Source organism: Cheilinus undulatus, linkage group 4 (genome assembly GCF_018320785.1).
Source record: "Cheilinus undulatus linkage group 4, ASM1832078v1, whole genome shotgun sequence".
NCBI classification, from domain to species: Eukaryota; Metazoa; Chordata; class Actinopteri; order Labriformes; family Labridae; genus Cheilinus; species Cheilinus undulatus.
Window position 1 is genome coordinate 25489775 of NC_054868.1, and position 24570 is coordinate 25514344.

The 24570-nt window shown below is 38.5% G+C and overlaps 1 protein-coding gene across 1 annotated transcript in view; it reads right to left on the reverse strand.

Moving 5' to 3' along the window:
• Window positions 1–9150: 9150 nt before the first annotated feature.
• evi5l (ecotropic viral integration site 5 like) overlaps window positions 9151–24570 on the reverse strand; it is a 51885-nt gene continuing 36465 nt past the window's right edge. Inside the window, exons 13-20 of the mRNA XM_041785997.1 lie at window positions 24291–24431; window positions 18363–18479; window positions 17249–17389; window positions 16960–17136; window positions 16662–16808; window positions 16318–16413; window positions 16097–16192; window positions 9151–11035 (exon numbers count right to left, since the gene is read on the reverse strand). Of these exons, the coding sequence (XP_041641931.1) occupies window positions 10718–11035; window positions 16097–16192; window positions 16318–16413; window positions 16662–16808; window positions 16960–17136; window positions 17249–17389; window positions 18363–18479; window positions 24291–24431 (1233 nt within the window). The 3' untranslated portion in view covers window positions 9151–10717. The remainder of the gene's footprint in view (window positions 11036–16096; window positions 16193–16317; window positions 16414–16661; window positions 16809–16959; window positions 17137–17248; window positions 17390–18362; window positions 18480–24290; window positions 24432–24570) is intronic.

Sequence of the window (24570 nt, forward strand, 5' to 3'; positions counted from 1 at the left end):
ACTCAAAAAAGCACCAAATCCCGCTGCGCCTACCACTTTAAAAATATTCAGTGCAGTATGTGGATATACATAGAGCTGTATAGAAACTGAACATGGCATCAGATGAACTTTGGGGATGTAGATAAAGCCTGATGTGTGAGAAATCAGACGGAAGTGTGTGATGAAAATTCTGCAGAAAGTGTCAACACACTCTGATGACACAGGTTACAAAAGAGAGCATGGAGGTCAAGTTAAAAAAGCGGGCTAAGGCAAGAGCAGATTTCCTGAAAAAACATTACATAGAAAGCAAAATGCATGATGTATTAAACTTGTATTGTATTATTATGTGTTGAAATATCATGAATAATAAGCAAGAAAAACCTTTTCTATAACTTCTCGTCTGAAACTTGTTTTTTGTCCTCTATTTATTTAAAATTATTTTGAAGGTTTTGTTGACCTAAAAGATGAGTCATAACTTCTTCATATTTTCTCAGTCAAGAAAAAAAACAAAACAAAACGAAACAAAAAAACAAAAAAAACAAAAAAACAAAACAAAACAAAACAAAACAAAAAACAAAAAAAATCCCATCACGATATGGGTACTTTGTTTCTTGAAAACATGCTACTCTCCAGCAAGTGTGCAATGTTTTTGACAAACCACTTTGGACATACGGTTCAAGAGACAAACAGTTTTGTATAAGTTACAACTTTATGGGCTTGTGAGAAAGAAAAGGTATTGAATGGTGCCAGCTATAGCCAGCTTAAAGGTTTTGATGACATGTTGGTTTTGAATGTGCGAAACTGCATGGAAATTTCACATATCAAAAGACACATTTATGCTTAAATTTGTGTGAGATCAAGACATACTGGTCAACATCTTAAGTGTAAAGTTTGAAAGAAGGGTCCAGACAGCAGCTAAATCTACTTTTGTTTTGTCAATCTCACAGTTTTAGATCTTGAGACACTGATAAAAATCACTATCATATCATTATCATTAGCATGAAGTCTGCGTCTTCCTCGGTTCTTGGAATATCTGTGAGGGTGACCCAAAGATAAATTTCACAACAGTGAACAGGAAGTCTATCACAGGTTCAAAAAGAATGGCTAAAAAGTCACAGTTTGAGGGGCCAAATTATGATACACTTTTCACATTAACAGCTGGGAAACTGACTGATGAATAAAGGTCACCTATGATTCCAGATGCACATACGTGAGTCTGGCTCACCAAATAGTTGACAATGTTCACAAATAGGTCATTCTCCTCTGACTTGAGACTAAAACACAGTTATGACATCCTGCTGATCTATAATTCAAGTCATATTCTGTGACAGATTTATATCTTATCAGCGCTTCCCAACTGATCAACAAACAGAAACCAATGAATGCTCCAAATAAACAGGGTAGGAACCATTTTTGAGACCGTACATCTCACAGACTGCTGAGATGTCGTCTGTGTCATAATGGAAATACACGCTCAAACTTTTAAAATAAAAATGCATTAAACTTCTGTTTGGGGTTAGGTTGAGGGTTGAGGTAATGGTTAGGATGCTGAAAGTGAAAAAGCCTGACTTGCAAAACCTGATTACAAAATGTAATCAGGAAAATCTCCTAAAACATTCTAATGCAGCTGTGTTAGCTGTGCATGCTAGATAATAGCAAGATAATGTAGTTAGATAGTTAGATAATGTAGCTACATAGCTACATAGCTTATGTGGCTAAAGCTAGGCTAAAAAAGCTAAATAAGCTAAGATATGTTATCTATATAGCTACATTAGCTTTTGTTCCATTTGCTGAAGCTCATGTTGCTAACTCTAACTTAGCTAGCTAACTTGGTTTTATGTATTGAAGTTGATTACATAACTAGTGTAGCTATGTTAGCTTTAGCTGAAGCCCATTGTTACGTTTGCTGCTTCATCAGCCATTGTCATTTAAAGACGACTCGTTATATCTTCACATGTAACTTTATTCTCCATCTTCATCATAGTCACCGGTACATACTTCCTTCAGTGGCTATGGGTAACAAAACAACGGAGTAATCATTTTCCCGCTACTCAACTCAGCGGAAAGAATACGTACGGTGACGTAAAACAAAAACATTACGACAGGAAGTAATATACCTTTCAAAATAAAACTGAACGTATGTCTCTCATAGTGCTTACTAAAATAAATGTTAAATAAACAATCGGTGGATGAGGACACAAAACTTAACACCCCCCCTTGTTCTCATCATCACTAATCAAAATGCTCCAATATCATGCTCTTAGCTTCCAAAGAACCATTTCTTGAACTTAATTAGTCTTGCTTTTGTTACAGGTTTAGTTAGGATGTCTGCAGTCATGTTTTCAGATGAACAATAGACAATATCTATTTTCCCTTTTTGTATTGCTTCACGAATGAAGTGGTACTTCACATCAATGTGTTTAGATCTCTGTCTATTCACAGGATTCTTGCTCAATGCAATGGCTCCTTGATTATCACCGTGAATCTTAGTACAGATGTACATTTTATTGTCCATACCATTAAGCATTTGCGTTAAGTACATGCTTTCTTGTGTAGTTGCAGTCAGTCCAATGTATTCAGCTTCACAAGTTGACAGAGCTACTGTGGGCTGTTTCTTTGATTTCCATGAAATTGCTGGTCCTTGCTCTGTAAGGCTGAAACAATAACCTGTTGTGCTGCGTCTGTCATCCACAGACGATGCCCAGTCTGAATCGCTGAATGCTATCAGACTCAGATCCTCTTCACTTTTCTTAAAGCACAGTTCATAGTCCATGGTTCCTTTAAGGTACCTTAACACATGTTTAGCTGCCACCAAGTTATCTGCTTTTGGTTTGGCTAGTGTTTGTGATAGTTTGCTAACTACCCAACTAATATCTGGTCTAGTACAAGTCATGGCATAAATCAGACTACCTACAACCTCACGATACTCACTAGGATTAATAATATCACTGGTGATATCCTCATCATTTATGGGGGTTTCCTGTTTTTGTTCACTAGGTGTGGATCTGGGTTTGCAATGTGACATCCCAAATCTTTCCAGCATTTTTTCAATATATTTTCTCTGGCTCATTTTGATTTCTCCTTCCTTTTGTTTAAACTGTATGCCTAGGAAACATGATATTTCCCCTAAGTCCTTCATGTTGAACTTACATTTCATAGCACTTTTGAATCTGTTTAACAGGTCAACATTGCTGGCTGCTATGATCAGGTCATCCACCCATATAATGACAATGATAGTATCAGTTTCTGTCTGGTGTCTGTAGACGCAGTGATCGGATGGATTTCTCACAAAATCATTTTTCTCTAGGTAATCACTTAAGAGTTTATACCAATTTCTCCCAGATTGTTTCAGGCCGTAAAGAGATTTCTTTAGTTTATACACTAGTTTTTCTCCAGTGTTGGATTTTACTTCAAAACCTTCTGGTTGTTCTAAGAAGATCTCTTCCTGTATTGGGGCATGTAAATAAGCTGTTTTAACATCCATCTGATGTATGATGAGATCATTTTGGACAGCTATTTGCATCAGAGCTCGAACACAGGTAATGTTTGCTGTGGGAGCAAATGTTTCATGATAGTCTATTCCCTCTGTCTGGTTGTATCCTTTTGCTACATACCTAGCTTTAAGGACTTTTCCATTTTCTGTGTTTTCTTTGAAGGCATAAACCCACTTTCCTCCTACTGTGTTTCTGCCTTTTGGTACTGTTGTAAGTTCAAACGTGTCATTCTCTTTGAGTGATTTGATCTCATCTTCCATTTCTTGTTTTCTGCTGTTAGCAGGAGAAACCAAAGTACTGATGGTAATTATAAAAATAAGATTATTAAGGATGAGTGCTAGTTTTATATTCCAAAGTAATTTACAACATATCAAAATGATTAATCACAGTAGGTACAGTTGTTTTTAGACAGTGGTGAGAGCAGAGCACCTTTACTGAACAGCAGTATACAGTTGTGTTATGAAGGACACTGAGCACTGATCCAGGTCTAGACACTCAAAAAATTCAATTGAATTTTATTGACTGAAATGAAAAAAAATGGATTTATGACACTTAAGATTTCTTTCACGGTAGATTGAGGAGGACCTGTGGTTATTGGATATAGTGAATAATGTGGTCCTTATTATGACAAACCATGTTCTGACTGGCTGTTCTGTCAGAAATGCAGCAGAGGGAGAAGAACTAATTAGTGTGTAGATAAGCCCTTTCACACATGCAACCCTGAAATTACAGGGAAACCAACCCAGAAGATTTATATCAGCTTGCTTGCTCACACTTGTCCCTCGTCGCAGGAAATCCCTCTGTAGTTTGCATTTGTGTCAAAGGGGGTTAGGGGTAAGGGGCGAAAGGAGAATGCTATAAAGGACATTTCATGGCAAAGTCAGGGTGAAAAAGTGCTGTTTGCATTCACATGTGCAGCTTGCCAAGGTAAATTCAGGAAATTTGCAGGTGTGCTGTGCAGGTGTGAATAGCGCTATCACTTGCAGAGCAATTTTTATCACTTCAATGTTTTGATAAAGAACACTTGAGCTTTGGTTTTACTCAAAAAGAAAGAGGTGATAAAACTAATTTTCCATCCAGAAGGTGAAATGTTTACAGCTGTTATCAAAAACTTCTTGTAGTATCTCCACACGACACAGCTGACCAATCACAGCAGCACAGAGGCTGTGAATGAAGGATTATTTCAGATTGGGGATTTCCAGAAACAAGCACAGAAACAGAATGCAAAATCAAGGGAATTTGAATGTAACAATAGAGTGAAGATTCATTGGGAGAAATCACGCTGTGTTTGATTTGTAAACATATAAATTATTTCAGTCTGTCTAAACATCGGTCAGGCCATTCATAACCATTCATCTGGGGCATGTTTAAGGGCCTTTGAGGCATTTATGTAAACAAACATGATGGCAGCTGCTAAAATGGAATGTTTTGAATTTGCTTCTGCATTTGGTGTGAGTTAGCCACAAAATCATGTCATGCCAAACCTTTGTGTATTTTGGTGAATCAGAAACATATTTGATTACGCAGATGAGGGACAAGCTACCTACAAGTGCAGCTTTCTGTTAGCCTTTGAAATGGAAAGCAAGGTTGCATCACCAGATTTGTCCAGTTCATGCATCTAACTTGTTTTGTTGATTCTTAAAGTCTCTGTCAAGTGAAATCCAAACTTTGTGTCTTAACACACTGGATATGTTGGAATAAAGTTGCTGTAAACATGGGAAAACACTGAGATCTATGTGCAACTGATTTTTTGAGTTAGACTGTTAGAGAGTTGTTCACCTCTTTCCTGGCTTGGTTTTATTAGGGCAGGGCAAATATCTGAGCCCGTGACATCACCAGTCTTGATGGGGAATTACCCCCTTCACCAACGCTACAACGATAGAAAATCACTGAGCCGTTAAACACAGTACAGTCTGCTGTTAGTTGACATCACTGCCTTCAATGAAAGTTAACAGTCAGCTACTTGCTGTGTTTTTCATTGTGAGGTAAATTTCCCAAATCTATCAGCCACTATGGCCTACAGGCCATTAAAAATATCATAACAGAGAGATTTGTGCCTGAAAACAGTAAATTTAATCCCATTTTTTTTTATTTGAGAGGATTGTTTATTTCCTGAGTGGGTGTGGCTTCAGCTCATTCAACTGACACACCCACAGCATCACAGAACAGATTTTATTGCCTCATTTTCATGATTGTGAAGTTCAATGTGATAAACTTAGAGATATTTTTCATGACTGAAATTTGGCCTGGTGGTTCATAGCACAATGGCCTGTCATAAAACACACCCAAGGTTAAGTTTAGTTTTATCACTTTACAGGGATTTTAAATCACAGTTAAATTGAGAATCTGACACCATCCAGAAACATACTCAAAAATAAAAAAACAACATGGGGTGTGACAGACTGAAAATCCTATGGATTTTAGCTGTAAATGAGGAATTTGACCCCTTTTGACTTAAGGTAAATAAATGCAAAGGCCCTTTTCTCATGCTTAGTACCACTGCCAGTCCCCCCCTTTTTTAGCATAAAAAAACTAGCAGTTGCTCAAGTGAAGCTCAAGTGAAACGTGTTGTACAACAGCTATCTGATTTGACACTGCTTCAAGCAGTGATTCTGTGCAGGGATTTCAGTTGTTACACCCATGGATGACCACTAAAAAGCTGTTATTTGCAACAGTCAGTCAACATCCTGTTAAGCTCTTTCATGGCTATCACTGGATGATCCAGTTTCCTTATTTCTAAGTAGGCAGCGATAACCTCCCATTTCTGATTTGCAGTGGGTGACATTACGAGATAAAAAGTTGGCTTTCTAGAATCGATTTGAGGAGTAAAGAAGATGTAGATAATTAATGTAAGAGCAGAGTACAACGCCCACCTGTAGAGCTAAATACATGAATAAATGATCCAAACATCACTCAAGTGAAAAGCATCTCTCTCTATTCAACCTAATGAGCAGAGGTCCCTCTTTCTATGTAGTGCAAAAGGCAAATCACCCTGTTTGTTTAACTAAACCTACTGTTGCTCTCTGCAGTAACACTTTAAATCTTATCCATATATTTCTGTTTGTCATACACTGTATATTTCATACTCCTGCATACATTTTACCCCCTTTTTTGTACACACAATATATTAATGTTTGATATGTAAAATATTTCCTCTAGTCACAATGGCAGCCTTTATATCCTGACAGTTTGAACATCTTTCACCCAAAAGTTTCAGTATCAATTGTTGAAAATGATATGTGCACAAAAGACATGATTAAGATCAGCAGAAGAACTCAGATTTCTCTAAGCTGATATTGGACACTGATAAATAAAGGAATAGTTTGCAATTCTGAGAAATACAATGACATATTTCTTTTGATGAGAGGAATGAAAACAGCTCTCAAATCTGCATATTAAATATGATGCTACAGCTAAGAGATGGGTGACTTAGCTAGGCTGTGGCTCCATCGAAAGATTCAAAACAAAAAACAACCACTATATCTCACTAACCCCAGTAAATTGTCTGTGTAAAGCTCAAAAAGAAGTCCTGTCTTTCACATATTAAAATGTGTAATGATAAACAAGAATATGCATCCTTAAGTTAACACGTTTTTTACCATCAGCTACAAATAGATTAGTTTGGTTTGATAAGTTGCTTACAATATAAGCTAAGGTAAGCAATCTAAGCCCATTGCATTTGTAATTGTAGCTGACAGAGCTATTGTATGAGCCTGTCACCCACCAGAATACCATATTTCAGAGAATCATTGATCTTTTGATTTGGTTCTTGGCAGGAAAGCACTAAATCCATTTGTGAAAAAAATCAAACTTTTCCCGTAAATCTCACCTATGGTTGTGATGGTTTAAAAGGAAACATAATTCTCCCCATTGTTGCAAGCATTCAAGTTAAACTACACAGTTTTTCAGATGTGATCATAATACAAGTAGTTGTCTGGATCAGTGGTTCTCAACTGGTTGGTCAGGACCCAAAAGTGGGTTGTGGAGCTGTAATCCTGTAAAATCTGAGTTGCAGGTTCTTTGCACTGGTTTGTTGCTCCTAAGAAGGGAACAAGAGAACAAAATGCTTCAAGACCACTTTTGTACCTGCAGCCATAGCACTTCTCAACAAAACTAGCACGAGATGATGCACTTTCACTCCAGAAGGATATTTTGAATTTTAGAGTAGCTGTCTGACAGCACTCTATCAAAACTAAATCAACGATCATCGTTTGTTTTAACATTTAAAGTTAGTTTTTAATGCATTTTACCTGAATGCGTGTTGACCTGTGAATTATCATTACTGAAATTTGTTGTTTTTATCTCTTTTAGTTCTTAAACTCCTGTCTAACAAACAAATGCACCCTTTTAGGTACAAATAAAGATACCTAGAACCTTGACAACTGTGGTAAAAAAAAGACTATGGTAAATGAAAGCCCTAAGTATACCTACATACATCCATATATTTTATTTTACTGCATTTTGCCATTATAAAGTAAGCTTTGGTTGTTTTCTCTAGATCTTGACTTTCTTATCTTGTTATCTTGGGTTAATTAAACTAGTGTACCTATAATAATTCTCAAAATCTCTAGAAATCAAATTACATATATCTTTATCAGGGCAAATTAAGTAAGAAAAATGGATGCATGGATGTCCACCAGGGCTTCTGTAGCGCAGCCCCTTTTTAACATGTTTGTTTTGTCTTGTGTCTTTGTTCAGTCATGTGTTTTGTTCTATGTAATACTATGTCCTCACTACATGACAGCGTCATGTATCGTCTTGCATCAAGTTGCATTGCATGTTTGCTATCCACACGGCATTCATTATTAATCTAATTGTCTGTCCTGTGAATTTCAGGTTCACCTTGAAAATAGTTTTACATCTTGCAATTTCATGTTGAAGGCAGAAAATGTAAATGTGTTGCTTTATATTGATAAGCCTTTGACAGCTTTGAGCCGAATAGTTTGTTTTCTCTCGGTTTTGACACATAACCTGACACACCAGATAGACTGTGTCATATATCCATTGCATTGGATATATTTCATATTATTTTGAGAATTTACATTTGGGAAGGGCAAGACTTTAAAAAAATTTAACATTCTGTCTGTGACATTCATTACAGAGTTACAAGACAAAATGAGGTAGTATGCATGCACTGTTGAAGTTTATGAATGGGGTAGCCAGTACGTAGATAAAACTCATGCAAAAGCTGATCAGGAGAATTGCAAAAACATGTCTGCCAAGAAAGGCTTACAGTATGGCTCTTTGCTCTTGCTTTAATAGAGAAATGTGGCCCAAAAAACTGCCACTGTAACTACATCCAAGCTATATGTTCAATCAGCAGCCATTGTGTATACCAGCTTACAGAACAACTAAACCTCTACTGTAACTATCAAAACTCAAGCTGATTCAGGTCAGGAGAAGACAGAAAACATCTTTTCCACCATGTCTGCGTTTCTAGTTCTTTCCAATAAAGAAATGCGCTCCATTTCTGATAAAACTGCCGCTATACTACAGCTACATCCAAGTTTATGTACACCAACAGCAGCCTTCCAGTGCTACTAAATCCCACTTGTAGTTCTCTTCAAATGATACTGATTGGTCAGGCCCGTTCTTAGACCTAGTACAGTGCAGTGCTTTGCAAGATGGATCTTCCTGAAGACAGACATGGAATCTGGACAATTCATCTGCTTTCAAGCTTAGCTCAGACCATAACATTTCAAACTCAGATATTATTAATACTCAAATGTCCCCATTTTGTAAAACAAGCTAGCAAGCTCTGTTGAGTAAGAAATGTCAAAGACAATCAAGGGAATATTATCTGAAACTCCTGATGCACCTTCATCTCTTCCCCTTTTCTTTCCTTGTTCATTGCCCATCTCAATGCAAGGGATGGGGCAACAACGATGCACTGCATCGCGCTGCATTGCTTGCATGCTGTCAGGGTACTAAAATAGGAGTCAGTGATTTTGTTGAGTTGCGTGAAGTTGGGACATGCTATAAGGTCCGAACAGAAACATTTTCCGTTAAAAAATTTGAGTGGTTGAACATTTTCAGAAATTTGGGTGGTGATTTCGCTTAAAGGAGGTGGTGGTGGGTCCTGAGGACAGACTGGTTGAGAACCACTGGTTTCATAATCAGTGTCAGAATTAACAGGAAGTTGCAGATCACAAAGACAATAATTTAAAAAAAAAAAGAACAGAAAGAAATGGAGAAAGTGAATCAAAAATCATAGCAGCACATTTTCCATCTCTGAAACACTCACAGGTGACTTGTTGGCACAAAGGACGGTGGGTAAAGTTTGGCCTCTGTCGGTGTCTCTATGCTCCTATAGTTTCATATAGATATATATTAAAAAAAGAAAATAAAAAAATATATCAAAATAAATTACAACATATAAATAATTAAAACAAAAAACAATACATTTGGCAACACTTGTTTTCTTCTTTCCTTTTCAGTGTGTTCTAGTGAATATGTTCTGACATGAGCTGTTTATAACTCAATCTCTGATACATACGACACATGTACAGTATGTTAAAGTGTTCATGTTTCCATCCTGTGATATCAATACAGTATATAGGTACAGAATCCTACACTGCATACTCATCACCTTTTTAATCGTATTTTAAACACTTGGTCTACTCAGAGGTAACTCGATGGCTGATAGTTTTTTTGTTTTAGTCTTCTGAATGAGAGACATAAAAAGGGAAAGAGGAGATAGAGACATTTTTTAACCCTGAATCAATCAGGGAGGAGAGTCATGTACAGGTAGACAGACTATACAGAGTGTAAGGTGTCTATTATTATGTTGTTATGGGGGGTTATTGAGTTATTTTCTGTCTACCTGTGTTTCATTCTTTGTCACAGTCACAGATTCAGGTCCAGGTGATCTGGAGCAACAGCAGCCATCTTGCTTGCTCTCTGTTTGTTTGTGTCATGTTTGTGTTTGAATGGATATGTATTGTTGTGGGCAGTTTTACATGGGAACAAGAAGAGAGGTTTTACATTACCTCTTTGTAAGGGGAATATGATGAGACAGAGTGTGGAGACAGAAACAGGAGCGGGGAGGGCAGGGAGTGATAATCAGAGGAGGTCCAGAAGAATGTCACTATGTCTGCATCAAGTTACAGGTAAACACTGGATAGGCCGAGGAGGAGGAAGGCTGGATTGGATGATACAGTCCAAGTTTCAGGTTGGAGTTTTATTTTGTAGGGCTACAGTGTCTCTTTTGCTCAGAGAAATCCAATCCATGTGTCCTCCCGGCCTCAGTTATCCAGCGCCTCGGCACACACCATGCTGCCGTAAAGCTGCTGAGGGTCTGGGTGTGTCCGCACCTGCTCCTCTGCCTCGCTGTCTGTGCTTCCCTCGCTGTCCAGGCGGGGAGACGGGTGACACGGGCCAGACAGGGAGGGGTAAAGGGCATTTGGAGGCAGCGGGCTGTGAAGCAGGTCCTCGTCTGAGCTCAGGTAGTCTCCCTCTGCGGAGGCAGGGCTGGCCAGGCAGAGATCCTGATAGTTGGTGCTTCCACCTCCTCCACTGACCCTAGAGCTGGGGGCCGCCTTCTGCCCTCGCAACAGCCTGATCTGAACACAGAAACAAAGTTTTGGTTAATTAAGGAGTCAGATGAATGTATTAACTGCGTGGCAAATATTCACAAAAATTGCTACATTTTTTAAAGATCAATTTTGGAGCTTTTATGCCTTGATTTAGGCTAGAACAATGAACAGAGAGTGGAGTGGAGGGAGTGGGGGAGGGCACCTGTGGGAAAAAAAACAGGCAAAATATGAACCCTTCTGAAAAAACAACAGCTCAGGGTGGATTAATTCTGGGTCGTTCTTTATAAATAATATAACAGAGAGTACAGTCTACACCCTGTCCTCTTTGTAAAGTATCTTGAGATAAATTTAGTTATAAACTGGAGCGATACAATCCATTCAGTCATTTTTATGCTCTCTACCACTAGATCAACAAGAGGGTACATACATTTAAAAAGAGGGGTAACCATGATGCTTTTGGGATGTTATTATGCACTGTATTTTTCCAATGGGAAACACAGACTTTTCTGCAAGAATGACTTTTTTTTGCAATCATCTTGTTTCTATAGAGTCTCAGTTGTCCTGTAGTGTACTTCTGCAGCGTGCAGTGAGATTAAGTCACTGAGTTTGCTGTCATTAAAGTGTTCTGCCCCTCATTCACATCTGTCCTGATGTTTTAATAATCAACACATTTTCTCACGTTTCAAAACACCAGTAGTGAAATGAAAATAGGGTATAAATTTGGTCTTAGATCTGTGAGACGAAAAAGTATTTCAACCCAGGTGATGGGAATTTTTTTTTGTAGGTTGTTTCTTGAGAAAAAAAAGTGTCTCACCATTTTGAGGTTTTGTAAATAGGACAGAGGGGTCTCTACATCTAAATGTGAGTAAAACACTTTAACCAACTGTTGAAGCAAAATTTATCTGAAGAAAAAAAAATGCTGCCAAGGCTACAAATCTACAATCAGATGTTGTTTGCATGTTCATGCCACATTCCATGTTTCTCTTTACAGAAGTTACGTCAACATGTCATACATGTGCACTTCTGTATATATGCATACTTTAACGTGTTAACCGTACATGTACCACAGTGACTCATGACAAATCTCAGAGGTTTTAGTTTTTTCTATCACACACTCAGGCTAAGTGAAGGGTGGGGGGAGGGGAAACCAGTGGTTAACCATTGGAAATGTTTGACGGTGAGTGACAGCTGCTTCAGCAACATCACCTGTCAAGCTCTTTAGGGTCACTTTCTTTAAAAATGTTTTTTGTTATTATGATAACATGCATGCATACATACATTTTTTTTGTATTAGCAGGATTCTTAAAGAAAACATTAGCATAAGTATACCAAAATGGTTCAATGTTGACATGTTATGTTTTACAAGCAAAAATAACTTGTAAATGTTTTCTTAAATACATCTCATCTATGTTATGTTATTATTTACTGTTTGTGCTGTTAATATGACTCAATCATTTAGACAGCTACACTGAGATTTTTCTAAATTGTTCACTGCTTCCTCAATTGTACTCATGCAAGTTTCGGTCTGACATATAAAACCACTGCTCTGATAAAAAAAGGTGGGGAGATGAAAAGAAAGACAGAGATGCGTGAAAGATCAGGGCAGTGTCATTACACCCCCTTACTCTATAGTCACGCACAGTAGCTCTCTGAATGAATAAACCCTGACTTCATAATGGGGAGAATTTCAGGTCTCCATAACAGAGTTACAGCTACCAAACTTATTTTTTGACTGCGCGTGTGAAAATGTGTGCAGAAGTCACAGCTGTGGGTAAAACTGACACAGAAAGAGAGAGAGAAAAAAGAAAAAAACTCCCTCTGTCTGTCACGCATATATGAGGCTGAAACTTGCTCATTTTTCAGAATCTGCACCAGATGATAAGAATATGCTCAGTGGGGCTGGGAGGTAGGATACTAAGAGTGCGGACACCTGGTTTGAAGTGATGTCTGTTTACAAGATTAAAAGATTCTTCTGTATTGCTCAGGAAGGCTGCAGGACATTCATTTCACTGTGTTTTTTTTTTTTTTTTACCACAAAATAATGCTTATAATTCTTATTTTTGCACATCCTTTAACACATCAAGCACTTAAATCATGCTCTGTGTTTGATGGCCTGAATAAAAATGTGCACATATGTCATACATATCCATTATTGCCTCTTGCAAACAACAAACATTTGCAAACATTAGGTATGAACAGCTTTTGTTTTAAGTCCAGCTAAAAATTCTCTGTTGGATTGAGGTCTGGGATTTGACTAAGTCACTCCAGAAAATTCAACTTGTTGCTAAAAAACATTTCTGTATAACTTTTGCTATATGCTTCAGGTCATTGTCAAACTGGAAAATAAATCTTCTCCCTATTCATAGTTCTGTAGTTCTTGCAGACTAAATGTGATCCCTACACTATTTTCTATACTTGGCTGTATCCATTTTACCCTCTAATTTTATAAGCCTTCCATGGCAAGCTGCTGCTCCACAGCATGATGCTGCCACCACCATGCTACACAGTGGGGACGATGTGTTGTGGTGATATGCAGCGTTTAGCATCAGCCAAACAGACTTGTCTGACAGCCAAAAAGCACCATTTCACTTACATCAGATCAAAGAACTTTCTTCCACTTCACCATGGAGTCTCCCAAATGCTTTATGGCAAACTTTGGTCAAGATTTTATCTGAGTTTTCTATTCTCTTCCCCATAGATTAATAAAGTATTCTGATTCTGATTCTGATTTGCCATGCCTCCATAAAGCTTTGACTGGTGAAGAACCCAGACAACAGTTGTTGTATGCAGAGTCTCTACCATCTCAGCTGCTGTAGCTTGTAACTCCTTCAGACTTGTCATAGATGTCTTGGTAGTCTCTCTCACTAGTCTTCCCCTTGCATGCTCTCTCAGTTTGTGAGGATGGCTGGATCTAGACAGATTTGCACATGCGCCATATTTCCTCCATTTTTTTGATGATGGATTTAACTGAACTCCAGGGGATCTTCAGTGCCTTGGATTTTTTTGTATCAATCTCTTGAATTGTACGTTTCAATAACCTTCCTTTTCTCTGAGTTGCTTGGAGTGTTCTTGTGTCTACATGGTGTAATGGTAGCCAGGAATACTGATTAGCCAGTTACTGGGCCTTCCAGACACAGGTATCTTTATATTACAATCACTTGAGACACATTCACTGTACTCAGGTAAACCCCATTTCAGTGATTGTGTTTATCACACTTAAATGTTTTGGATCATCAAACCAATTTTTATATATCACAAAGACAACCCAAGTAAATAGAAAATGCAGTGTTTGAATGATTATCTAATTTTTAAAGGGGGGAAAAAATCCAAACCTCTCTGGCCCTGTGTGAAAAAGTAATTGCCCCCCTTGTTAAATCATGAGTTAACTGTAATTAACCACAGTTTTTGGAAAGCTGGGTTCAATTTCACTGGCCACAACCAGGCCTGATTACCGCCAGATTTGTTGAATCAAAAAATCACTTAAATAGAAACTGTCAGACAAAGTGAAGTAGGCTACAAGATCTCAAAAAGAAACACATAATGCCATGAGCCAAAGAAATTCAAGAACAAATGAAAAAAACAAAGTGATTGGAATCTATCAGTCTGGAAAAGATTACAAAGCCATTTCCAAGGCTTTGGGACTCCAGCAAACCACAGTCAGAGCCATTATCCACAAATGGAGAAAACAAGGAACAGTGGTGAACCTTCCCAGGAGTGGTTGGCCAATCAAAATCACTCTGAGAGTGCAACCATGACTCATCCAGTAGGTCACAAAAGAACCTAGAACGACATCTGAAGACCTGTAGGTCTCACTGGCCTCAGTTAAGGTCAGTGTTCATGAGAAACACTGGGCAAAATTGGCACCCATGGGAGAGTTCCAAGGCCAAAACCACTGCTGACCAAAAAGAGCACAAAGGCTCGTCTCACATTTTCCAAGAAACATCTGGATGATCCCCAAGACTTTTGGAGAAATATTCTGTGGACTGACAAAACAAAAGTTGAACTTTTTGGAAGGTTCAAGTCCTGTTACATCTGGCATAGAAATAACACAGCATTTGATAAAAAGAACATCATGCAAACAGTCAAACATGGTGGTGGCAGTGTGATGGTCTGGGGCTGCTTTGCTGCTTCAGGACCTGGACCACTTGCCGTGGTTGCTGGAACAAGGAATTCTGCTGTCAACCAGAAAATCCTGAAGGTGAACGTCCGGCCATCAGTATGTGCCCTCAAGCTCAAGCGCTCTTGGGTTATGCAGCAGGACAACGTCCCGAAATACACCTGCAAATCCACCTCTCAATGGCTCAAGAAAAACTAAGTTAAGGTTTTGGAGTTGCCCAGGCAGGGTCTGGACTTAAATCCAACTGAGATGCTGTGGTGTGACCTTAAACGGCAGTTCATGCTGCAAAACCCTCAAATATGGCTAGGTAAAAACAATTCTGTGAAGAAGAGTGGGTCAAAATTCCTCCACAGTGATGAGAAACACTCATCACTCGTTATCGCAAATGCTTGATTTCAGTTATTGCTGCCAAGGGTGGCACAACAAGTTATTAGGTTCAGGGGGCAATTACTTTTTCACACAGGGCCATATAGGTTTGCCCCCCCCCCGCCCTTTAAAAATTAGATAATCATTCAAACACTGCATTTTCTATTTACTTGGGTTGTCTTTGTGATATATAAAAATTGGTTTCATGATCCGAAACATTTAAGTGTGATAAATATGCAAAAAACTCAGGAATCAGAAAGGGGTCAAATACTTTTCACACCACTGTATATGTCAACATACAGTGTGCTTATGCAAAACTATGAGACTCACTGAGTTTACAACGTCCATTTTTAAAGATATCTTTAATACTCAATTTCATGTACATCAAGGCTAGTAGTTAATCTGCTATTAGGTTTTCTTTGAATCAAATGTGATTCTGTTTAAACATTTGAGCAAATTGGGGCTCAGAGCCTTGACCCAGACACTTCAACATGTGGCTGCAGGGGCTGGGGATCACACCCGACGAGACGAGAGACAACACCTCTACCACTAAGCTGCTGAAGCCACTAAGTATGAATGTAAATGAGTGTAGGTGAGTGCCAAACCTCATTCTTGAGCTCAGTTATCTGGTCCCGGAGTTGGTTGATGTACTGTCTGGAGTCTGAGTGGTTGAGCTGACCCTGGATCAGCCCCTCCTCCTTCTGAAAAAACACATATTGTATATAGAACTTAGATTGGATGACGTTTTTTAGCTCAAGCTGCTCACAGACATCATCACTGACTTAAACATAGAACACAAAATCTGCGAAGATGAAAACACACAGACCTGAATCTCGAGTTCAGCAATCTTCTGCCTGAGTTCAGCCATGGCCGCCATACTGTCTGCTTCCCTCAGCCGCACTGCCATCACCTCCTCTTTACTCTACATACATGAGGAAGGAGGGAGGAGAAGAAACAGAAAAGAGAGCAAGTGAAAGAAGATGAAATTTTCTGTCTAATAGCTGAACACTCCAGAAGTCAATGTCATTTCCAGCCTCTTAATAGGGTCTCTTTACAGAAAATCAACACTTATATTGGTTCATTAATGATATGGTTAAGGTCCTGTTAGATGTTGCTCTATTCATCGACCAGTCTCTCTCTCTCTTTAACTCCCAGCTCTCTCATCCATACCTTGCAGTCCGACTCGGCCTGCTTCCTTTTCATCTCGCTGACTTGGGCCTGGAGAGCTTTGTTCTGATTGGCCAGCATCTGGAGCCGGTCCTGTAGGGCGGAGCGCTCCTGTTCGTTGCGACCAATCAGCTTGCTATGGATCTGGTTCTAGAATAGAAGGATGAGTGAGGGTGAGTAGTGCTCTAACATTTTTTTTTGTCATTACTAAACAGCATATTCTCTCTTATTGAAGAATTTAAATCAAAACAAAGAAAATGTATTGATTTTAAAATTTAAAATAATATTCAGAATATCTGACCTGGCTCTCGAGCTGCAGGGCTTTAAGTTTGACCTCTCTGAGCTCAGCCTGTGCCTGTGCCTCCCTCAGTCTCGCTGTCATCAGTTTGTCCTGTAGCTCGTTCATGGCGTTCTTTTTAGGAGACTCCTTCCAGTGGCCGCCACCTCCACCTGTGCTGCTGCCTCTGGACATGTGATGCTGCAAAAACACAAAGAGCAGAGATGAAACTCTCATCAATGATCAACCTGCGCTCATTTACATGGAAGCTACATCAATCTAAATCAAAACAGCAGCAGTGTGTGTGTGTTACCTGCCAGCGCTGGTTAAGCTCAGTGACTGTGTCCTGCATCTCTCTGAATGAGCGCAGCGTCTCCAGCTCCCTCAGCTTCATTTGCTTCACCTCCTCCTGCAGAGCGGCCATGTTGTTCTCATCAGGCAGACAGCTGCTCCTCTGGATAAATGAACATGTCAAGTTTAGAGTGAAAGACCATCAACAAAGCAGGTAACTGGTAAAATTAACTATTTGAAAACATTTTAAATTTGGCTTTTTTATTTGGAAGGCAACTTGTGACCTCCCAGCATCTCCTGACCAGTACTTAGGTAACCACTGTTCACAATCAGTGCCTGCAAGTGGAGTTTCAGATTTAGCACAGCCCATCACAATAAAAGACATTACCAATAGAGCTGCTAGCATGGCTAAAACCAGGAGGCGGATGAATATGTTGTAAAAATCATTAAGTTAACGCTTATTGTCAAACTATTTTTTCTGACTTTTAAACTCAAATTCCAGGTAATAAAAATCAGGAAAATCAGAGCTGTGATGCATCAACAGGTTTGTGTAATTGAAGGTAATTTGCTGTCTCTGCTTATCTTATTCTTTTCTCTCTCATACACATAGATGTGTGTGTGCGTGCGTGTTAGCCAAGCGGCAACCTCCGGTCCTAAAAAATACCGCGAGTGTCCACTTGAGGCTGGCTGCAGGAAAACCAGAAGTTCCGTCTGCACACATGTTAAACAGCCAGATTTGAGACACAAAATAAACTGGTTTACAGCCTGGTTCAAAACACAGATGTGTTTCATTAGCTAGTGTCTTATTGTGCTCCCACTGTACGGGGGGTGAATTTTTTTTTTATCACGATCGTTTGGCTGATATTTAAGGTAAAAGCTGATTGGTGCATCTCATTTGATTGACAGATAGCTCAGCAGGCAGAGGCTCCGTTTCTGTCAACCGGAATGCTAGCTAGCAGGCTGACAGGAAGTCGCACTTAGTGGGCGAGCATTACGTTCGGCTGAGAACGCAATTTCAATATGGAAGCCTCCATGAATGGGCTTCAAAAGCCGTTTTGGCCCACGTATTGTAAGCAGACGACTGACGTCACACGGGGTTTGTTCAATTCTTTCTACAGTCTATGGTGTTAGCCAACCTTCTCCAGGTCCAGGACCTTGTCTTGCATTTCCTTCAGCGCTCCAAGCAGTTCGGCCTCACGCAGTCTGGACTGCTCCAGCTGAGTCTGCAGGTTGCTCACAAACTGGTCTGTGTACTGAAAAACAAGAGTATAAAAGCATATGTAATATGGATGACATAGATGTCTACATACCTTCTTTAGGTTTTGTTGGTGTGCAGATGTGTGAACATGAATCACTTGGTCTCAAACAAAACAGAAACCTTTAAGACTGCACAAACAGGGCTAAAGGCTCTAGGTGATAAATCTGACCACAAGCTACTGCTGTGTTGCTTTCTCTTTCTGTTTCTTTATTTTCTTCTCCTCAAAATCTTACATAATTCAGTGAGAGCATACTGTCATGCTCAACTCATTTTGTTTCCCATTTTGTCCTGAGGGATAACTCCTCAAGAAGAAAAAAAAAGAACTTGCAGGTGCATTTTTTTTCATGCCACAAACGAATTAAGTGCACTGAAACAATGCACCACCTTTAGCATTAATCATTATTATCTTTAGCTACTGTCTGAGCTGCATTAAATAGAACTGTGCAAGCCTTTTATTTTTAAAAAGACACAAACACAATTTTGTCACTAAACCCGATAAGAACCTGTAAAACAACCCAACAACAGAACAGTTAATCACTGAAAATGAAGTTGGTGCTTCCACGATGACTCAGAGTGATGTCAGAAAGCAAAGAGCTACTCGACATTTCAATGTCACCACATCAGAGTCTATCTACAGAGTTAAAGGAGCAAGAACAGCAGAAAAACACAGAGTGGAAAGTTTGCCTACGAGGCAAAACCCTAAAGATTGAAATTGGGTGAGTACATCGCGTGTGTAAGAGTCTTGATTTGTCATTTCTGGCCTTTCAGTCTCAGTTTTCAAAAAAGAGTGTGAGTATGTGGAGGCGTGTGAACCCTTATGAGGGATGGATGCCAACATAATGCTCTCATGCGATGTTTCAAAAACAAAGTCTTGGATCTTTTTATTTCTAAGCATTTATTTGATTCTTTATGACTTTTGAACTTTGAACCTTTTCATTTGACTATGAATTGGAACTAAAATCCCAGTTTGACAGACCAGGAGGATTGATTTTTTCTTTATAGAAAAAAAAACATAGATTAGTTATACATTTTCTTATAAACAGTTGCCAATGTCTATAGAGAAGACACATTTGTGCTCTTTGCACATTAGAAAATATTTGGTGTCACAATGTGGACTGAAAGTACTAAATGGCCCTTCTTTGACACTTGTTAAATCCTTATGTACAGCTAATTTTATAAACAGTAGCTATTTTATTGTTAAGGTTTGTTGTAGATGAGTTAATAGCTGTACTATTGACAGCTGGATTGTTTCTTTGTTTTTCTTTGCAAAATTTTTGTTTCATAAAGTAATACATAACTCCAGTAATGGACTTACAACTATGTTTCTAATGTACAGTATTTCAATTTTGTACGTTAGTGAATAATATAAATAATATAAATAATCTCAATGCATAATTGTAGTAACCTATTTTATTTAGACAAATATAGCTCCATATTAATGATATCAATAGATGTATTTAAAAACTAATGTTGAATAATTGTGTATGGGGGTTTACAGCTCACTGGTAGCATCTTTTTGCAGCAGTGGCACCTGCTCATAATCTATTCATACAACTTAGTTTGAGTGAGGCCGTATCTTTCAGGAGTATATGAAAAAGCAGTGGAATAGCTAAACCCAGACCATCTGACAAAATACCACATAACTCTCACCAAAAACTTTTTACAACCCTAAAATCTCCTTACTATGGAAGCCCTAAAGGGCCATATATTCTCAGATATGATTTACTCAATTTTCCTGTGATAATGAATAATTTCTGTCAGATTTCTCGTGATCTCGACATATTTTTGTCATTATCTTGAGTTAACAATCCTGATTTTCTCATTATCTCGACTTATTTTTGTTAATACCACCTGGTTTTCTCGTGATAAGTGCTTAATTTTTGCGTTATCATGGGATAACAACATTTGTTTTCCCGTGATAATGAGTTGATTTATCCTGTTATCATTAGGGCTGGGTATTGCCACAGATTGCCTGAATCGATTTGATTCCAAATGTCAAGGTCCTAACACAATTTGATTCTCGATTTGATTCAATTCAATATCGATTCATGTGGGGATATTTTAGTAACAAAACCTATGTTGCTTCTACATTTAAGAGATTCTCAGGAAACATCAGTTGGAAATAGTACAAAGAGTGTCCCAACTAGGCACATTATTAAAAATATTAGGGTTTGTATTAAAAAAATTGACCCTAAACTAATAGTATTTATATAACTATTTTACCTCCATCTTGTACATCCTGGATATTGCCTTTTATGTCTAGTCTGCCTCCGTCTTTGTAGTGTTAACATCCAAAATACTTTTTAAGTTTGGAGGTTCCTTCAGTGGAGCAGAGCTGCCAGGTACCACCATGTTTGTTTTAACAGAGATAAGTCACAAACTTGTTTGTGACTCTTGTCTTTTAACTAAGTTTGATTAAGTCCATGATGTATAATTACACTGAAGCTTATAATGTGGTAGTAGTAGTAATAGTCACATTTGCAGATATAGTGCATACAGTGTGGTGTTTTATGTTTATCTGTCCGTCCATCAAACACTTCTGTCTGTCTGATGTCTGTGAGGTTTGTACTAGAGGCAGACACCTATGCTCTTTAATTAAAGGCAGAAACCACAGCACTTATAAAAATAAATATGCATCATGTTATCTGTCATATTATGTACATTGTATGTTGATGTAAATGCTATATTATGCTAACTTTGTAGAAAATCTACCTGAGGTGTGAGTTTATTACTCAAGTCTTTCTAAATGACTGAGTGCGCTGTCATTTCCCTGCTGTAAACAGTGGGGCCATATGTTATTTGTGCGGCTGTGAAACGGAAGAATAGGGGGTGGTAAAATAAAGCACACTGTACGGAGCAACGTAAAGGGGGGGTTTCACAAAACAGTCAGGGTTGGCTCCTCTTGAATGTAGCACCCCAAGCAATCACTATTGTGTGTGTGAGTCTGCCCGGTCTGTAGCAGCGGCAGCTTAAGCGCTCTTCACCTGCAGAGCTCGGCTGCTTGCACTGCACCAGTGGAGGTTTACGTTTGAGGAGGAGATCCAGCTCATATTAATAACACACCCAGATACCCAAAATTAGATGATTGGGCATAAGATTTAAACCTTGAATCAGAGTCTAAATGCTTTTAGAGGCGAATTCAGGTCAACTTTAGGGCTGCATGAGTGACATAAGTCCTAGACTAGTAGCGCAAGGATCTGCCAGGAGAAGAAAAAGATATATATTAAAAGATCGATCTTTGAATTACATGAATTGATATCGGAATTTTTTTTAAAAAGAATCGATCTGAATCTGAGAATCAATTTTTTTGAACCAAGTCTTAGATATCATGGGAAAATGGAGTAAATAGTATCTGTGAATACATGGGCCCTTAGGGCTTCCATACCTTACATATCCATGGAGGGACCCTAGAGTCCATCTGAGCACAAGGTGCAGTTTAGAGATGATAAATGCATTGTGAAAGCCTCCTTTAGAGTCAGGTAAGTCCAATGAATATAACTGAAAAGAATGTGTTGGTGATCTGAGCTGTTAGTCCAGTCACAATAAAAAAAGTTAGTATCTGACAGACTTTTGTCATTGAACACAATTTTAATATTCGTAATAGAAAGGAAAACTGGTTTCAAACATCATCGTCTTCATCAGAAAATTACAATAAAGCCAATTTGGACTGCTCCAAGCTTAATACTGTTTTTTTAACTGTAAAATTGATTTGAATAAAACATCTTTCAGTGGTATTGACGATGGTCTCATCTATGTTTAGAACAAAACAAAATCTAGGACCCATTAATCTTTCACTTGATGTGAACATCCTCTGTGAAGAAAGCATCATTACCTCACTGTTGCCTTATTTGATCAAAAGTGTCCCAATAAGAAACTGACCTGCTTTAGTCTCAGGCTGCTGAGCTTTGCAAGGTTGGAGCTTCATAATGATATGACTCTTAGCCGCCACTTTATTATCAAAAGAAATACAAAAATGCAAGAAAGAAGAGATGAAACCAAACCTAGTATATAAAGTAAGTAAACACAGATGTTTAGTGCAGTGGGTGAAGAATTTCTCAGAGCTGTGTTTGTCACACAAAATACCCTGCTGGTGCTGTGACATGCTGCCCCGTCATGATGAGTATTTTTGAATCAACGCCAATAGGGTGTTTCATTTACAAATCAGAGAAGTTCAGAACTGACTAAAGAGGAGGAAAACAACAACAATGAGGAAAGCAGGATGGTATGAGCTTTCACTATCTGTTATTTCATGTTAATTTCAATTTATCAAAGAGGTGATACAAAGAAGCAAAACAAATGGGACAACAGTTTTAAAGCTAACAGTTTCCTTTATGACATAAAGTATAAAAATTCACTAGCTTGTCACTTTACTTATTTGTAAACTTCATAATTTCTGTGTTGACCAGTTTCAGTCATATCTGTAATAACTTAATGTTTCCATTGTATTATTTTCTTCTTTATTTGTTGACATAACTTTCTAACAACTACTCAGGCAAATAATTTCCTTTATTTGGGGCTTTTTAAGATATTTAAGAATTCCTATAGTGAGTATATTTTGTATTATAATTTCTATCTAAAATACAGACATTTTATATTATGAATTTTGTTTGGCTCTTATTGATTCTCATATTAGTGGTCATGAGGTTTATAAAGCGTAGCATGTATATTTTGAAATTCCTTGTAACTGTGTTGCAAACACGTCTCATGTTTTGGTTTCTTGTGTTACATACAACTAAATTTCAACAATTTTCCAATGAAGTCTTGAGACACCAAGTGTTGTAGTAACTTAATTCATGTTAAAAACTTGCTTCTGTGAATCTTACCCCAGAAATCAACATCATTAAGAAAATTTGCACTCCTTAGGTCACACAGAGCCTTTATGCCTCCACACAGAATTTATTACAGAATGACCTTTTAGTTGAAAGAGAAATATGATAACTTTAATTTCTTCCACAAACTAAAGGAGAAGTTTGAAACCGCCATCAGGCAAAGAAGTGCTTGACTCACAGTAGCTTAGCATAAAGACTTGAATCTGGGAGACACAGCTAGTCTGGAACTAGATGTTATCTCAATTTTTATGACAGTAAATTTATTGCTAATGCAACTGAAATGAGGCTTGCATTGCCCCCGCTACCTCAGGGTGCAGGGTTTGTACCCCTACACCTAAGTGCTCAGTCTTCATGTGATGAGCATAAGGAGGAATCCCTCTGCAGCAAACGCAGATCAGGAAGGATGTAATTGCTAGTGGGGCTGATGTTGTCAAACAGTTCTCAACCTTTTTGGCTCAGCCTAAGTCAGTCTTTCCAGGAGGGCGCCTGGAACATTACTTCTGTTCAGGAAGCGGTCAGGAGGCCAGAGCAGCACAGCACCAAGGTTGACATGATGAAGTGCCAGATTTAATGGGGTTGCTGTTGTCTTGGCTTTTGCTACCTTTGTACAGTGCCAGGTGATCTGTCCCCTACTATTTCCAGGGTTTTATGCTAATTATAAGAAAAAAAAATTGGAAAAGGGATAATGTCCCATAATTATGCTATATGTTTATAATCATCACTTATTAACTTTTTCCCCCAAAAGTAAAGCAAATTCTTTTTTTAAACTTAAGAACCACACAAACATTTGTACCCTCCTTTATCTTAGCATTACAAGTGTGGTTTTCCTATTTTTTTCTTAATGTTTATAATTTAAATAAAGAAAAGATACTTAAGATTTCACACATTTAAGCAGCCCCGATACAGAAGTCATGAACCATTAACAAAGTTAAGATTTTACAGAGAAATGCAGGTTGACTGCTTCTGCGTCTGTTTACCTTCTGCTGCTGGAGCTCTCTGATGGTGTCCTGTGCTTTCTCCAGACTTTCGCTGGCTGTGCTGCACTGCTGCCTCACCACTGCCAGCTCCCGTTTAATCACGTAGTTCTCCTCAGCTTCCTGTGCTCGTGTCACCTGACCCTGAAACAGCAGGCCAGGACAAGCGTCTAGATTGATCATTTGAATATCAAAACACAGAATATATCAGGGCAAGGATACAAGCCAGTTTTGGTTCAAAGGAGTACAAACTTATGCTTAAGGGGAACATGTTTGCATGTTG